Raw genomic sequence first — 18,855 nt, forward strand, 5'->3', positions numbered from 1 at the left:
AAAATCAAAAAAAAATCAGTGAATGCAAGCACTAGTCTTTTATGGATGATCATCCTGGTTGCATGATGAGTTTCTCTCAAAAGACTTGTTGAAATATCACAAGAAGGAACCACACATCTCAAACTGACAGCTGTCAAATCTAATAGCTGCATCCTCTCCAAAATCAAAAATCACAGATGCTTAGATTCCCAGTAAAGCACTGAATAGACATACAATAAAATGGACACCTACACAAGAAGCATCTGGGAAAGCACCACTTACTGAGAACACATGGAAGAAAGCCAAAAAGAATCTCATCTAATATTCTTCTTCAAAAAATGTATTGCAAAACAAACTCAGTTGGAAGACAACATTGTCAGGAGGGAAAAAAAAAAGTCAAATCTTAAGAGTGAAAAATGAGCTAAACCCAACATATTTCTGTGGATTCTCTCAGTTCATTGAAAATATACATCTCTGCCACATACAGGACAGGAACATTTTAACAACTTGGGGGCGGGGGGGTTTAAAAAAAATAAAGTTAACCATACCTACATAGCTTTTCCAGAACTGCATCCACTAAACACATCAGTTTGGAACAAATGTCAGGTGCCCATTGCAAGAGAAAGCTTGGAAAGTTACATTTAAAAAGAAGCATGACCTCATTTGAGAAGGCTTTTCTCTTCTAAAAGGGTCCACTACTGAGAAAACCATGAATGTAAACATCAACTGGGTGATAGACACTCACATGGGGAACCTACATTTCCAAGGAAGTGTGATACCATGTTAACTGTTTTACAACTTTGAATTAAATCTTTCCTTGTGCAATTGCATCTCAAAAATATGAAAGCAAAGCTAGGCGTCACAAAACACACCAGCTAAAAAAAAAAAAAAAAAAAAAAAAAAACAAAAACCCCAAACAAAAAACCAACAACAAACCGCAGTTTCAGACCTTCTGTTAGGTCTGCAAAGTTTTCAATGAAATGCTGTCCTGGTTTCAGCTGGGATAAAGTTAATTTTCTTTCTACTAGCTGGTATAGCATTCTGGTTTGGATTTAGTATGAGAAGAATGTTGATAACACACAGATGTTTTCAGTTGTAGCTAAGTAGTGTTTATACTAAGTCAAGGATTTTTCAGCTTCTCATACCCAGCCAGCAAGAAGGCTGGAGGGGCACAAGAAGTTGGGAGGGGACACAGCCAGGACAGCTGACCCAAACTGGCCAAAGGGGTATTCCATACCAAGTGATGTCATGCCCAGTATATAAACTTGGGGGGAGTTGGCCTGGAGGGGGTAGGTCACTGCTTGGGATTGGTCGGCAAGTGGTGAGCAATTGCATTGTGCATCACTTGTTTTATATATTCCAATTCTTTTATTAGTATTGTGATTTTATTATTATCTTTATTAGTTTCTTCCTTTCTGTTCTATTAAACTGTTCTTATCTCAACCCACGAGTTTTACCTTTTTCCTTCCGATTCTCTCCCCCATCCCACTGGGTGAGGGGGAAGTGAGTGAGCGGCTGCGTGGTGCTTAGTTGCCGGCTGGGGTTAAACCACGACAAATCGACAAATGCCTTCAGAAAATGCTGTTGCTTTCCATTGCTTAACATGAATGTGTTTGAGATAAGGCAAAATATTTTTGATACAGCAGTTCCCCTAGCAGGAAGATTTATATATTCAGCTATATTTTGTTCTTATCCTCTGTTTGAAAAACACTCAAAACTACACAAGTTACATTATTTTTTCTGAAGGGTCTGCAGAATCTAGCTGTTCTTCACTGAAAAGTGATCATCACTAGCTAAATAAAAAGCTTTCAATTTCAACCTTTGTTGACTTACGTCAAATCCCTCCCTCATTTTGGTAGTTTTATGTAAAAGGCTAGCATTCATTTCTGTAGACAGGGACACGCTTGTAACAGGATTAGGGCTTTTATTGGTTAAAAAAAGTCAACACTCTTCTCTTTGAAAGATCATCATGGTAAGAGTGTTTCAAATAAATAAAAATAGATGTTGGCAACTGCAACCTATTTTGGTTTTCCAAATAAATGACTACTGCTCTAAAAGAAAAGCCCTATTCTTCATTAAAGATTACGTTGCTTCCACTCTCAACCAACCCTGAATTTTGTTTTAATGGCCATATCTAAGCAGGAAGGATGAAGATATAAGCTTGAAAAAAGTCACAAGCCATACTGTTAACTATACTGCAATATCCATGAAGCATTCTTGAACTTGGACATCCTTAGTGAAAGCAAGATGAGTTACTGCCATAAAACTGCCATGGTTTGATATAGTTCCTCAGTCACTCCACGTGCAAGTGATACAGACCCATAGCACTGTTGTTCTATCAGAGAGATGGAACTATAATGATCTGTGAATATAGTAGTATTTTGCATTTGACAAAACAGCATTAAAGAAATCATTATAGGAAGTCTGAAAGTTCATTACCATGAGGCTTCTGTAAAGCGTATAGAGAAAATACAAAAAGGTAGTATTCAAAGCAGTCAGTAAGAGGTTACCTTGAAGTAATTCTAAAAACTTTACTTTTAATCAAAAGTTTGCCTATAGCTTTCTGAATTGCTTGCATCAACGCCACAGACTGAATCTTTGTCACTGGCATGCCATAAAGCATAAAATGCAGCCTTTGGAAATGTTCCATGAATAAAAAAAAACAAAAAAAAATACAACCCCCCCAAAAAAACCTCAGAACTTCAGTTAGCTTCAACATAGCTTACCAATAGGCTCGCTCCAGACTGGAATAAGTTGTACGGATAGAGAATGCGCTCGTAATGTGCACGGATGTGCGAACCCACAGCTTTGCCAGGAGCAAAACCCATCCTAGTGGCTATTTTGGTCCATTTTCTTTCCTTGCAAACTACATCAAATCCTCCTTCTTCTGCAACTAGCTAAAAAGCAAAAACAAAATGGTCATATATTTAATACTAAAATAAACAGCGTTTAAGGAAAGCACTGCTAGTTTAAAAGGCAAGACAACGCCACAATTGCTGTTTTAAACCAGAAAAGTATAGATTTAAAAAAACCCCACCAAACATGAAAGGGGTTTAAAAGCTATAACTGGAACGTACAACATATAACCTATTCAGGAATTGTAAACTTGTTGAATTACTTTACAAACAAGTCAGCACCTGTATTAGATGACCAAACAGTAATTCAGCCTACTTTTAAGAATTTGTCTGGCTGCAATTTGTCACGCCTCCACTTTGTATTCCAACACGACTTTCTAGCACAGTACAATCAGTTCTTCTCACTGGAACAAGTACTATGAAATAGGATCAAAAGCAACCAAATAAAAACTACCTTAAACATACAAGAAAACAGAGCAAACATATCCTTGGGGTCAGTGAATCCCATCCCTTACTATTAGAATACATAAACTCCTCCAGAAGTTTTACAAGCTTCATTCAGCAGGGTTCCTTGGGCTTCTTTACTGAATCAGGCTGAGCGAGCAGCTGCATGGTGCTTAGTTGCTGGCTGGGGGTAAACCACAACAGTCTCCTATATTTCTAATGGAAATGCTGTTATTGTTCAGAAGCTTTCTCCAGTTAAGCCTAAGTTTATTCCTGACCAGTTTGTAACCCAAGTTCAACTTTAAAGGAGAGCTCGAAATTTAATTTGATCTCCTAGCTCACATGAAAACTCCCAGGACACTATTTCTTACTATTTTGTCACATCAGCTATGTTATGCTAAACAAAGAAATACTTTTTTCAACTTAGATATACCCCAAAATCTCCCTTGAACAACTGTGATACCATCCCAGAAACTGAGATAACAGAACATCTTTTTAGGATGAGTTTCTCCCTTGTAAAAGCCTTACTCTATTAAGCTGAAATAAATCCAAGATCTTCCTCTCCACGTGTGGAATTTTCAGTGTACATCCTTGAAGCTCCCAAAACTTTGCAATCTGGTCCAGAAAATTCAGCTTTACACGAGTTTGGGCCTGAAAAAAACAAAAACAAACAGACAAAAAAATTAACTGCATACTAAATGCAGATTAAGCTTTTGTATCCCAGTGTTTATAAAGCTGCAGCTTCAGTTGCCTGCCTGGTTTTTCCCTCTGCAGGTGTAATTTTGCATTTTTCCCTCGTGTCATATGCAGAAAAAAAAAATTCCATACAGATACCACCAGTCTTTCCTCAAGGCACTTTTTGTTGACTTTTACTACATTTAGAAAAATACTTTCTGAGAACAGACAAGCAATGAGTTATTAATACTAAAAACTACCTAAACTAGCTGCATTGCTAGGATTTATTACATTTACTAATGTAATAAAAGTCATTGTTTCTTACAGTTTGGTTTATTTGAAATAAAAAAAAAATTATGGCTAATTACCAAAAAAAAAACCCCAAAAAAACAACCAAACCCAAACGTAAAAAAGGGGTTTTCTGTTATCCCTTTTCACTCCCAACTGCATTTGTTACATTTGTATGGATACAAACCAGTCAGGGCAGGGAAAGCTGACTAGTCTGTTTGCACAGTAATTCACACAGTAAGACAACTGGACTGTTGCTGTGTTAAAGAGTAGTAGCTCAGACTTGAATTTTGACAGTTTATTTTTGTCACATTTTCTATTCTTAAGGTAAAAAATGGCCATGTCTACACAGACTAGCTTGTTCTTAAAACTCCAGAGAGCTCCGAACCTCTTTGTGTGCACACAAATCTGTCTTAGCATCCAAAGCCAGCTCTTACCCTGGCACTTCACATAACCATATCAGGACTTCAGAAAACAAGCATCATGAGAAAAATCAGGCAGGCAAAGAGTCACCATCATTCCAATTCATACCAGCAGTCAGCTAACCAGGACTCCTCGTCACTCCCTTCTTCTAGTCTGAATTCATGAAAGCAGTGAAAGAAAGTGCTTGCAAACAGCAAATTTCCACCAACTGAATCCAGATTTTGTAATTGTTTCTTCCAAATGGCTTGGTATTTTTAAAGCACTCTGTAAATGTTTCATCTCTTCTACTTTTAAAAGATGCTGTATATGTGCAAAACACAGACACAAATCTATGGCACTTGAGAATTTGAGTTTAACCTCTTATAAGCACCTCTGTATGGAAAAGGCCTGAATTATGTTCCTTTAATGAGCATTAACTTTACTTTTTATGCTTTGTATGTTTTTAACTACGCTCTGAAACAGATGAATTTCTGTGCTCATTAAAAACTGATGTTCAGAGGTCCTGAGTGCTGTCAGCTCAAGTTGAACACAACTCATGGTCAATCCACTGGAAAACACCACCTCTCAAAAAAAAATTTAAACATTTTGGAGAAGAAGCAATGTTCAGCTTTACAGTTTACCTCTAGTTCATTGAGCCTCTGGATCCTTGGTGTGAAGTGAAGCTTATCGACATCACATGCAAACGGAGGCTGCCAGTCCTGGAAAAACAGAAGAGTTTCATCAAAAGACCAGGAAAATGAAGGAAACATCTCCATATGACAATCAAACGTCAGGTAAGCCCAAAGCATGGAAGAGGTCTCCGTGGCTTCCAAACCCTCCTCAGCCCTATGCGGCACAGCACGTGCCCCTCTAGTGTGTGGCAGGAGGCCAGCGCAAGGGCTGCATCCCAACCTGTCAGCTACCACAGCCCACCGCACTCCCAGCTCTGGTGAGCTCTACTTCTGCTTCCAAATTACTTCACGTTGAAAAAGCCTAGAAAGCAGGGCGAATGAGATATGCTGAGTGAGCTTCATTGTCTACCCCTTAAAATATTCGTTGTGCCTTCAAAATAGATAATGAAACCACAAAATAAATGACATTTGGAGACTAAAGGACCTGTCCCAAAAGATAAGCTTCCAGCCACACACCGACCCAGTCCACCCTCTCCTCTCCCCACCCAGGCAGAGTAGCTAAAGGTGCTGCACAGACCATTTGCCCTGGTCTCACGACAACCATCACCTGCCCAGGCCCATTCCCAAATGGGAACCACAGAACAGCTGAGGGTTGTGTCTGCCAGACAGCAAGAGGAGAACTCCTTGGGAAGTGCTACCGGCGTGCAAGTCAAACCCACCCAGCACTTTAAATGGGAGTAACAGAAACTCAGTTACAACTCTGAGATAGGATGTCACTTATCTTAACAACTTCAGTATTGTTACCATGCAAAACACAGAACAAAGTGAAGTTTCATAAACCACAATCCAAACTGTAATGCCTGCCTCAGTCGGGAAGACTAACACGCGCTAGCAGAGACCTTAAATACTCATCAAGGACAAATGCAGCAGTTAACGCTCATAAACACTGGTCTCCGAAACAAACAGCAGCTGCACTAAAAAGCAGAAATAAAAGCTTCTTTTCCTAATTCCTTGTCTGCAAACATTCAAGAACAGCTGGAATATAACCAATTAAAAAAAAATTATTATTACTCTGACAAAATACCTGCAACTGGTAGTGTTATTTATAAATACAACTATAAAGCAATTTTATCTTTTAGATCTCCGACATCTATCACATGCAGCTGGTTTGGCAATACACAGCTTCACTAAACCAAATTAGATTTGATTTAAACTTGACAGTAATGTATTACATATAAAGCTATCTTATTATCACTAATTACAGAAGGAAGATAACACACGAGAGGTACTGATAGCGGAGTAAGACAAGAGTTTTCTACCAGGAAAAAGAACAACATTTACTCAATGCTTGCAGACTAAAGGCAACTGAAGTAAGACCAGCATCATAAGCTGAATATTCGTTATTCTAGCAGACATACTTAATACGAAAATTAGTGTCAAAAACAACCATAAAGAATTTGCAGAGCAATTATCTTACGTACAAACATCCAGGCTCAATTCTATATTGCGACAACCCCATCCTGTCACTAGAGCAAGCCCATGTCAGAATCAGGTATTTTCACAACTAGAGAAAAGGGACAGAAGAGTCACCGAGAGCATGGAAAACCTGAAGAGCAGAGAGGGACACCAATATATGCATTTTATCAAACATATGTTGACTAATCCAGAACTCTAAAGTTTTCTGATCCTACAAGGCAGCTTCAGCACACCAAAACTTGGCAAGGCTGAAATTAAAAATTGAACTGGAAGTTAGATGACAATAGGGGGATCAAGATGACAAATTATCAACAGGATGGTCAATCCTCAACCAGTGGGACATGCTTCTCAATCATTTTTGTCTTTTAACCACAAGGCTAAGACTGGTGTCCAATGGCATGATGTTCTTCAACTAGATAAAATTAACCCTACATTTTTGTTTGCCAGAATACGAAATGCAATGAAAATGGCAAGTCTCACGAAGAAAACGTCTGACATTCTTTTATAATATCGTGCTATCTGATGAGTCATTCATGGCCCCCAAACTTCAAGATGAGAAACATGACTGGGAACATTTAGGACAAGATTGAAGTGTCATATTTCAACACAACAAATCTGACTTTCAAGCTGAACCAATTGGTTACATCATTCATCACAAGTCTGGAGTTTGCTCTGTGCATGAAGAGAGAGACACAGAAGACAGGCAACCAAACCAGGAGAAGACACACAGCGGTAATGACACACAACTCCCTTGGGACATACTGGGGACACTGCCGGAGGGAGAACTGTGAGATCCTAAGTGCTTTGCTTAGGCTGAGAGACTAAATTAAAGCAGAGAGGCATGTGCTGATTGACTCCTTAGCTAAGTAATAAGCCCAGGTTGTTGCCAGGAGGGCGATGCATTACCCTAAAACCGGATCCTGTAATAAGGATCTGCAAAGGACAAGAAACAGGAATAAAAAGAACAGGAAGAAGAATTCAGCTCACACAGGCAATGACACTACCTCTGACACTGTTACTGAGCCTGATGCTGGGCTTCAGGGCTATCGCTTGCCGATAAAGTACTGGCAGACCATCAGTAAAGCCAAAGAATGGAGGGGGATAGTGCAGGAGACTCTCCTCGTTGGGCCACATGTCCCTGGCACAGAGTCTGCTGCTCTGGGGAGGAACCCAGAGGAGAGCCTGCGTGCCACTGGGGCACAACAGGAGGAACAGGATTCCTACCTGTTCCTGCAGGTTCCAGCTCATGCTTAATCTTAAAGAAATAAAGATACAAGGCTCCCCAGAATAGATACAGACTTAGGACCCACTGCTAGAAAGCAGCCTGTCTTCAGACAGGACAGAAGCAAGCTTGTCCCCTTCCCTTACGAAATCAAATGAAGTAGTTTATGTGCATTATCTTATAGAAATACCTCATTCACAACATGGCGTACCAAAACATACTACTCCAGAATTAGCTGATTAGATCCACACACCTCCTATTTATTACTGACTGGTGTACATTTTGGGAAATTCTTTCCTTTTTGGCCAAAGACACTTGCTCTAGCAAAGCACTAGTTATCTAATTCATCGGAAAAAAGTAACATGACTCCAGACAACACAAGCTTCCACAACAGGTATTTTCTACACCTTGCAGTTTTTAAGTTTAATGATACTGAATGAAGACTACACACACCAGAACACTTTGATCGTACGTCAGCTGTTTTACAAAGAGAAGCTTTGGTAACTCGATCTATTCAATACAGGACTTTCAGTAGACAGCTTTTCAGTCTGTCAGGCAGATGGGTCCATCAACTATGAACAAAAATTTAACAGCCTTAAAAGTGTTTAACTCTCAGCAAGGAGAAAAAAGTCACTGCAAGAACTTCTGTTGAGATATAGTAAATTGGTTTAACCAGAGGTAATGCTCAATTTACTCTGGTCTGACATTTTTAAGCAGGTAGAGCTGAGGGAAATGCATGCTATATAATAGGTCATATCAGATTATTATAAAAAGACTTCTGACTTTAGAAACACACTACTGCACATCCCATTTATCACAAACTGTTTCATATGACACTAGTGACAGTTACAGATACATAGCCATTCACCATTTGGAGAAATTACAGCAGGTGTAGTAAACAGGCCACCCTGACTACCATCGATTCATTCTAAAGTCACAAACAGTTCATTTTGGAGCATCTGAACTACTCAAAAGTTTAAATAACCAATGAGAATAATATTTATCATCTTATATTTCAGGGTATGGCAAGTTCCTCAATTCCTAAGCAAGATGCTTTCAACCCTTCTTTAATAAGTATATTATTTACTCAACAAAAAGCTTACATACATTTTGAAGCACGTTACTAAGATAAACGTGATGTTCACTTGTTCATTAAAAGGAGTATTAAGAGACATATGCATTTTGAAAGAAATGGTTTTATGCACCTTGGAAATGCAGGAGCACCACAAGAGGGAGCTTTTTCGTGGCAAGGTGAATTTGCAAAGCTGCTGGTCTGCATGATGAGCTTTGCTGTGGAAGAGAAGAGCACACACAAACCAACTCTACAGGCCCACTGCCCTCAAGTTTGCGTCTGGGAAATCTGTGAGACTAGCCATTTCCATCCAGCATGCACTTGCAAGGTCCTCAAAAGCCACTGGTCTGGATTCCCCCCCCCCCCCCGCCTTTCTTTAAAAAAAACAACACAAAATTTTAAAAAGATCAATTTCAGTTTCTTTCAACAACCACACTCAACACTAAGATTAAGGATATACAAAAAGCAAGAAAACTGAATTTCCTAAAAAATCAGGAGTTTTTGCACCACCTGGACTCTTGATCTGAAATGACTTTGTTCCCTTCTATTGTCTATACAGGATTGTTAGAAGCCTGCAAGAGACACGCAAAATCATTTGCCTACGTTAGCATGCATTTCTTAACCAGACCTAGCAGAATAAATCTGAATACCAATCCATGCAAAAAAATGAGACTGACATCAAAATTTCAAACTTTTCTATGAGCTTTATAGATAAATCTAGCTGTGCAGAAGGCATACTCTAAGAATCACATTAATATTTCAAGTAGTAACGCAAACTACAAATGGTCAGCAGAACTATTTCTATACTATTTCTATATTCCTTCTTCCAGATTCTTTGTTACAGGGATGGCAGGCTTCATGTAATTTCAGCTGGTAAACCCTGCACCTCATCCAAACTCACTCTTTAATTAAAATTTAACCACCACCACCCCCTTGAATCCAAGCGAACAAGAAATTACCACTGTCACTGGTAAGCTGTTCTACAAGTTAGTTAGCTTCAACTTTTTTCTTTTTCCTTTATCCCTGCCTCATTTTTAACCAAACATCTTGTTTGCTTACTGTCCAAGAAGCTATTAATGAACGCTCCTTGGAAGCACTGTTTCAAGACATTTTTCAAGAAACAAATACCTTTTTTCTCTTCTTTACAGGATCAGCTTTCCAGCCCCGCAAATAAGGATTTTCCTCAGGCTTTTCTCTGAAACGTCTCCTATTTTTTCCAACATCTTTTGAAAACTGCAAGTAGCATTTTACTTGCAATCTCTCCAATGTCAGACACAAAAAAAGATGTCACTTTCATTATTTTGCTAGACAGCATCTCATAGTAAGATCCAAAAGAATATCTTAGCAATTCTTGCCAGAGAAACAGATATTCATTCAGTTAACTATAGCAATTCACTGCTTCCCAGGATGCCCACCCTGCAAGCGTGACCTACATTCTTTGTTCCCAGATCTAAGATCTTGCCTTTGCAAAGGTGTTACATGATTGCTGCCTCCGAGCGGGAGGGAGCAGACTCGGTGACTCAGGAGGTCCCTTTTAGTCTCATGGCTTTATGACTACATTAAAAACACGCTCAAAAGAAACTCAGATGGCAGAATCTATGCAAAACTGATGAGCGCCACCATTTATCGCCCCAGCAGTGTCAGTGGGTCATCCACAAAGCTTCCTTTTGAACAGGAACTAATCCCTCTCTGACCCTGTTAAAAGGCTAACATTAGTTGGTAACTCCAATCATCAGCTAACCTAGTTTGTGGCAACACAGTCCTTGCTTGGTCATTTTGAGCAAAGTTGATTCTTTCAACAAAAACACTGAATTCCTCCTTGCTAAGAAGGGACGCTGGGTACAGTAACATACCTTACATGCAGAACTCTTCAATAATATTAGCTTGGTGGAGTATTTCTCATCTGAGACAAAATTGGGCTCCGGTATGTATTGCAGACTAGCAAGGGAGAACAAACACAACCACAAATCCTTCCCATCTGAGAGCCACAGCCAAAGATGAGCTTGCAGTGGGAATCGCCTCTCTAGATCCCAGTGTATCTGTGCCAGCTCCAAACTTGGAGAGAAATAAAAGCTCAGGTAAGCTGGAGATGATTTGCAAGCTTCAGAGCTGGCTGCTCCTTGGGACCCAAAGGTAGAGGACAGAAACCATACATAGGGTTTGAACATCAACACAGAATAGGTAGCAGGGTTTACATACAGGAGATACCAGTCTTCTCTCCATGGAGGTGACTGCATGCAACAAACAGACACAGAGGCTCTAGCAGCACCAGGCAAGAATAAGCAGTGTACCAGCAGCACTGCGCAAACAGCTGGAGATGCATGGGGTGTTTGGGTCAGTGCACTGGCAGTGAATCCAACATCTCCGATTCACTTTGGAGGCATCGACCCAGACCTTGAAGCAGAGCATCCATCAGTAGTGAGGTCATACTCAGCTGTCAGCATCCAAGGACACCTGGCCCCAAGAGCTACTGCCATTTTCACTCAAGACACAGTACGTTCTAGATGAACCTTTGGTCTGATCCCGCGGTATGTTCCCAGAGGGTGTCCGACTGGCAAGCAGCACTGACAGCGTGGACAACTGTTTCTGGAGCTCTCCTATCACAGCCCTTTGGAGGCAGTCTGTGCCCTCTTCAGACCTGTAACTGGCAGCTTTCAAACCTAGATTTTAATCCCAATGTAACTCAGATTAAGAAAAGATCTGAATTTAACAGCCATCACAGAACAGAAGCAGACCAGCTACGGACAATGCTGCTGGCTCCATCCATCAGCAGCCATGGAGCCTCAGCTGACTGGGGCTCTGCCTCTGCCCAGGCGATTCCCCTGCAGCTTCTGCGGCTGCAACAGCAATCCCTGCAGCCTGCTGCCCTGGCTGTCGACAACACTCTCCACTCAAGCTGCTCAGATTCATTTTCACTTGTAAGGCACCTACTTTCAGTGAACAGCATTTACTCAGACACACACGAGGGTGACAGGTTATAAGATCCCAGAAGTTCTCCCTGGCTCTTAAAAACACTCAACCTGGTCTCCTGAACATGCGCGCAGCACTCCTCCAGCAGTTCCCAGATGCAATCCAGTAATTTGGGCTTGAGCGAAAGCACATCCTAAAGGATTCACTGGCAGCTTTAGTTTCAATGCTGGGGAAGGGAGCTGCATTTAGTTTGAAACTCTAATTTCGTTTTTTAGCTAACTGACACTGTTTATCTCAAGTTAAACAAACAAACAAACAAAAACCGACAAAAACTCCCCAAACCTGCCGCTACTATTGCCCCATATAGAGAGTTCCAGACTAAACTGCTTCATCTGAAATTTTCAATGAGCTTAACAGCATGAGTGTTGAAAACCCCTCACTGGAAGAGCCTGGGTCAAGGAGAGGATACTCTCATCATCCTTTAAGCACACTCCAATGTTTCAATGTTTCTGAAGCGCAGAGACCATACCACCGGTGACCGCAGCAGTGCTGTACGTGGCAGCTGCCATTAGTAAAATAATACTCCCTTTTCATATTTTCCTGGTAATTAAGGATCAGAGGAGACCAGTAAATAACCTGCTCTGAATTTACCTAATTTCACCATATGTCCCCTGTATTGAACACAGCAAATTCTTCATTTAAAGTAAAAATTTCCTAATGAGTTTCAGTGACTGATCTATTTTTCTTCACAAGAATTTAACAGCATGTGAACAGGAACTTCAGCACTAAAACATCTCTTCCCCCAAAAACGCCCACTCTTGATCCCAAAGTGCCAGGAAGGGGCAAATCCAGCATCCCCCTTTGTTTTTTTCCTAAGAGCTGATCACCTTCACAGTTAAAAATGCATGCCCTGTTATCTAACTCAAGTGAACCTGGCTTATGCTGAACAGGAACCATCAGCTCAAGTGCTTCTCATCAAGACTGACAAACAACGCAGTACCTATGATTTTCTCCCTATGAAGCTCACTTACATACTGTAATCGAGTTATCTCTCTGTTTTCTTTTTGATAGAATCAACTGACTGAGCCTCTGTGCATTATCAAATCAGAGGGATCATCATGATCAACTTCCTGTTTAGGGCAAAGTGTAACAATTCTCTGCATTAATTCCTGTTTTAGCAGTGGTATGTTTTACAACTGCAGCACAGGGAGATGGCCAGAACCCACAACAAAGTTGCTCCAGAAGTGAACTGGTTTTAGTCTATAGCTTAATGAAGAGGTTTTTGTTTGTGTTTTCTTTTTCTCCATATGAGAAAATAAATCAAGCAAGCAGCTGAATGAGCAGCTGGGAGAGACACTGTTTAAATCAACACTGCTCCTGAAAATACATCCCTGGAGCAGCAGCCTCAGTTCTGAGAAGCCCTATGCCTTTAGGTTTTACCACTCAAGCTTTGTAAGGTTCAATTTTTCAGAATTCATTCTTTCATGTGCAGAACTTTCTTGACACTTCTCTGTACCCTCTCTAGTTGTCTGATCTTTTTAAAATTCTCAAATGAGTGCAGTATTCTGAATGCAGTATTTTCTACTCTTATGCTACCAGAGAGGTAAAATCACCCTATTTTTCACTGAGAACCTCAAGAGCTGCATTCACACATTTAGCCAAAGCATCCATTCTACCACTACACTGGTTTCCACAAGGATCCACAGTTATTTTTCCACAATCCTCCCTCCTCTAAGACTAACATACGCTCCTTTGTTCCTAAATGTAAAACCTCACATTGAGTCCTACTTAAATGATTACTGTTTCATAACATCCATTGTTTATTAGGCAATCGGGATCCCTCTATAACAATGAGCTACCCTCCATAAACCTGCGATCTGTATGGAATAATTTCTTTTGTTCGTCTAGACTTTTAATGAACATTAGATACCCTTGGCTTGAGGTTCTGAAAGACCATTAGAAACATACCCTTCATTACAAATTCTCATTAATAGTTGAAATAATTTGTGATTCCTTCAGCATGATATCAATTTTGCACACTAACAATTATTATAATTAGAATATTGAAACACACTGAATTAACTTACAGGTCTCAGATCCTGATGACACAACTGACTTAACCAAATATATAGTCTCACAGAAAACAAAACTAATTGGACAATGCCAGTTTTCATACAATCATATTTCATACTATCACCTTTTGAGTTCCTATCCAGGACTGTATCAGCCATTGTTCCACCCTGGAACGAGATGTGGTCAACAAATCTTGCACCCATAAAGAATTTAAACCCATAAGAAAGTTAATCCTTCCTGTCCTCTTGAAAGTTTCCCAGCATTCCAGAATTTACTGAAAAATGTGAGTCAATAATTTAGAGAACTCCAGTGTCAATCCCTTCAAGATTTCAGCTAGATTAATAGAGACTTTCTAATCTTAAAATGCTTAGTTTTATCAAGGCAGGCTTAAGGTTACTTGGAGGCCTTAACTGTATGCTTCCCCATATTCACGTTATTTAAAGCAACGAAATTTAGCCTGAATTTTCTCAATTTTCATGTTTGGCCATGGGAAAATTATGATGTTTCTATTATACTGTACAATATTGTATATTCTGAAATGGATTAACATGGTAAGTTAGGCTTAAGTAATTGTTGTTAGCTATTTCTTCACGGCAGAAAAGCAACTACACAATGAAGCGGAAGAAAGAGTCCATTTCTCAATAAAAACATGGAGCAGGAACAGTATCATATGCTCTACATCTTACCTTTTATTCTTAAAGCTAGACTTCAAATTTGTTAGACTGTTTGCTTTCATTAATTACTATTAACTACCTACTTCAAACAACGATACCATTCTCAAGCAATGCTTCATTTCACTCCTCTAAATGCCCCCAGTAATTTGCAGAGGTATCATAAAATCTTCCAGAATGTAAGACCACCACTTGACATGCCAAGTTTCAGAATAAACCACTGTTCCAGATTACCATTTAAAGAAAGAAATCCTAATAAAGGATGTTTTCAGTTCACAGAAGAAAATTCTAACTACAAAACAGCACACGATGGACTGCAAAAAGTTGTACAGCATCCACTTTTCTGCACCTAGCTCCCCAGCTTCAGTTCAGCAGCAAAGAGTCAAAGAATCTCTAATTTACATAACACGTTACTGACCAGAAGCAACCACCAGTGGTAAAGCCCCATATCTCATCTGAACACTTTGCTGCCAATGGGACTGTCTACTTACGCTCAAGACTGTTGACAAAAAACCTTCGCTTTGCTGTTCCATACAAAACAGTGTTAGTGAATATGATTACTGTTGCACCCTCTACAAGACAGTCATTGCAGTATCCCAGAATCACCCAAATAAGAGCAAAACTAAGTCGTCAGTGATGACTGGAACAAACGGAACTGGAACGAAGAGGAAGAAAGCTTCTTTTGAGCGCTCAACTGGAAACTGCTATGCAGAAATTACACCTCCTGTTATATTCCTGGATGTTCTTGCATCCCGTGAACATGCAATGATCACCCAGAATCCACTATCTTCCACCCAGATGTCTACAGTACGTCAGAGGCCTCGATACCCCACTCAGAAAACAGTTCACTGTCCTTGAAACTTGCCACACAAGAGAAGCCACCACAGATGTGGTTTTCTCCAAGCTTACCTGGTGCCCAGCTAACACTAGCAGAAAAGTACAGGAGAAGAAGAAAGATGACCCTAGTCCTTCAGAGAACAGGGAGCTCTCCTGTTCATGTTCTGGTGCTGAAACATCAACACTAGCTTAGGAGTAAGACCTTCTTCATGAGCAAATTTTGAAGCTACAGTTGGGCACCACCAGTCTCGCACAACATCATTCCGTACTGCAGTTCAGATACAAAAGCACAAATTCAACTGCTAGTAATTATCCAGCAGAGTTTAAGCTAAAATGATGCAAACCCAGCAATCAAATTTTAATTCCTTTTTCGGCACAGATCCTGACAGTTCATGGTGCTGCTTATCTGCTTACTGGCACGTAACCGGACTAAGAACGCAGGCAAAAGATTCAGTTGGATGCATGAAGATTTCAAACATAGGCCGTCGCTAAACAATGCATTCCGTTGGAACATATATGATTTTGTGAAAAGGTCAGTATAGTTTGTAGCTCACAGTATTATAAACCACTTGATTACACAGAAAAGAACAATAAGTGAATATTCATTGTGTCTCCTGTTTTCAGGAGGAAGGCCAGGAACTACGTCAACTTCAAGGCTTTTTCTGGTAGATTTGGAAGAGCTCCCTCTATGCTCTAGGCCGGTGAACAAACAACTGCACTTGCACAAGTCATCCAAGTAATTATCTAGGGTAGATAAGAGCCATGGTAGCTAAGCTCTCATGAAAGCCAGGCTCCATACAACTATTAGGTGTTCAGTCCTCAGCAGCTCCAACTATTTTCATCCTACTTATAAATACGTTCAGTGAAACATATGATCATAAATATAGACAGATATTAGCTCTTTAGTAAGTGAAGATTAGAGTATGCTGAAAATGCAGTTGTAACAAGTAACTCATTCCTTAAGAAAGCTATTCATTTATGAGTCTCTAACAGATAATATAGCTTACAAGTAGCCTTTATTATAGGGTTTTGGCTTTTTATACAAGCAGCCAAGAAATACAGATGATATTTTTTTAAAACAAATCACCAAAGGAAAAAACCTTCATAAAAAATTATGTTCTGCTCACAGTAGCTGAAATACTGTTGACAACATACAACCCCAAAAGATTATTCTACTCAAAAATATTACGTAAGTTCAATGTTGACTGTATAATGAAAACCATCGCACCCCCTTAACTATGTCAGCATTTGGCTACACTGCATGAAAAGGGGCACTGGAAAATTCTACCTAGATATAAATTCAAGAGCGTTCTTGTGTGTGTTCATACCACTGCAAACCAGGACTCTTCATCCAGAGAACAGAAACATCTTCCTCTCCGATGAGATTCGCATTATTCAGTCTGCTACAAACACTTCTATCATCTCAGACAGTAACACAGTGAGTTACTTTTATTTTAATTTGGAAGGAAAAGGATGGTTACCAACAGGAGTCCCGGCAATGATCAAAACATGAAACTGAGGAGCATGTGTTTCTGAACATTATTTCTTTGAACTCATAGTCCCACTCACAAAACTTAAGTCTGCAGAAATGTTTTGTCAGCTTCACCTCTTGCTGGATGAGATCTCAGTTGCTGTTTAGCATTCTAGTTGTTGCCGTCATGTTAACTACCTCAAGCCAGCTACACCACCCCAGACTTGCACCACCCTCCACTTAGAGAAAGAGCGATTCACTCAAAATAAAGACGGCTCACGTGCATTTGTTAATTAGATTTTTACTCTAAGGAGCCCCTCTCCTCACCAGAGCGGTTGTTTATCCCTTTAAACGAACTAACAATTCTGACTACACAAACTATGGTTCCAAGATCTTTGCAGTATTTCTCAGTAAATTTGACTCGACCAACAAAAGGATATCAGAATTCACACCTCAGTTTTGAGCTTCCTACACCATCGGTCGAGATGATGATGATGAAGATGAAGGCTTATTACTCTTCCCACTGTGTATCGCATTCTAAAATGGTGGCCATGTCTGTCTAGGATTCAGCTCGCAAAGACACCAGCCAAACTCACAGCTGCGGAGTTTGCTGCTGTTCAACTTGAGGAAACAGTTACCTGTATTCAACCTGAGCCAGACCGGGGCAGGGCCGGAGGGAGGCCGCCGCCGAGCCAGGAGAGGGGCGAGGAGAGGTCTCCACAGCCCTACACCACCACAATGCCAACATGGAGGGCAACACCCAGGCAGCTGCCTCCTCCGGGGCTCGGCACGGGGAACCGCTCGCCCCCAGCAGCCGCTCCAGGCGCGGGGCTCCGGCCGACTTGTAACTTTTGGGGGCCGAGCGGCAGGGGCAGGGAGGGAGGCCGAGCCCGGCGAGACGGGCAGCGCGGCGCGACCGGCTCCCCCGCTCCCCCCCGCTCGCAGCCGGCGGCCGCTCCGGCTACTTTCCTGCCGGGCAACTCCGGCACTTGGGAGCGACTTTGCGGGAGGGGACGGGCGGGCGGTCGCCCTCCAGCCCCGCGGCCCCGGCCCGGGGGCCGCTGAAACTTCAGAGCGGCGGAGGGGCCGGCCCCGCCTGCCTTCCCCGGCCGGCCCCACCTGCCCGGGGGTCACCTGCGCGCCCGAGGGGAGCGGAGCGGAGCGGCCGCCGGCCTGAGGGAGGGGGGGGAAGGGGCGGGCGGTCTGCGGTGGGGGCCGGTGCGGGCCGGGCTGGGCCGCCACACAAAGGCCGTTCCCCGGCGGCGCCATGCGGGCACTCACCGGCGGCGGCCGCACCTTGCAGATGCCGGTCTGCTCGGCGATGGGCCGGATCTTGTGGATGAAGGCGAAGGGGTCGGCGAACTCCTCCCAGCTGGGCTCGAAGACGGGGCACTCGGGAGGGGGCAGGAACTCGGCCATGGCCCGGGCCGGGGACCGCTCGCCACCGCCGCCGCTCCAAACAATCCTCCAACAGCCGCTGGGCCGCCGAGCGCCGCTGGAACGGGACGTGCGCCTCCGCCGGGAGGGGGGGGGGGGGTGCGGGGGGGCACAAGGAGCTGGAGCGCGAGAGAAAAAGAGTCCGCCCCGGCCTGGGCGGGGGGAGGGGGCGGCGGCCGCCCCGCCCCGTCACGCGCCTTTGTGAGGGGGCGTCGGGGCCGGACCCCGGGGAAGGCCCGGTGCCACCGGGGCGGCCCGCGGGCAACGCTTCCCCCGCCTAGCCCGGTGGCGGCTGGGGGGGGGGGGCGGGAGAGCCGGAAGCGGTTCCCCTCACTGAGGGCCGGAGCCCGGCGTGCCCCGCGCGGAGCCGCTCCGGCCGCCGCTCCGCTCTCCGCCGTCGCCCGGGCTGGG

General features: G+C 42.4%; 1 protein-coding gene across 1 annotated transcript in view; it reads right to left on the reverse strand.

Annotated features, from left to right (window-relative positions):
• The window catches only part of KDM5B (lysine demethylase 5B), a 60,811-nt gene extending 42,285 nt beyond the window's left edge, over positions 1–18,526 (reverse strand). The window contains exons 1-4 of the mRNA XM_075056016.1: positions 18,289–18,526; positions 5,285–5,362; positions 3,807–3,929; positions 2,706–2,876 (exon numbers count right to left, since the gene is read on the reverse strand). Coding sequence (XP_074912117.1) covers positions 2,706–2,876; positions 3,807–3,929; positions 5,285–5,362; positions 18,289–18,426 — 510 coding nt within the window. The 5' untranslated portion in view covers positions 18,427–18,526. The remainder of the gene's footprint in view (positions 1–2,705; positions 2,877–3,806; positions 3,930–5,284; positions 5,363–18,288) is intronic.
• Positions 18,527–18,855: the final 329 nt, after the last annotated feature.

The sequence above is a fragment of the Buteo buteo genome, chromosome 23 (genome assembly GCF_964188355.1).
Source record: "Buteo buteo chromosome 23, bButBut1.hap1.1, whole genome shotgun sequence".
Taxonomy (NCBI): domain Eukaryota; kingdom Metazoa; phylum Chordata; class Aves; order Accipitriformes; family Accipitridae; genus Buteo; species Buteo buteo.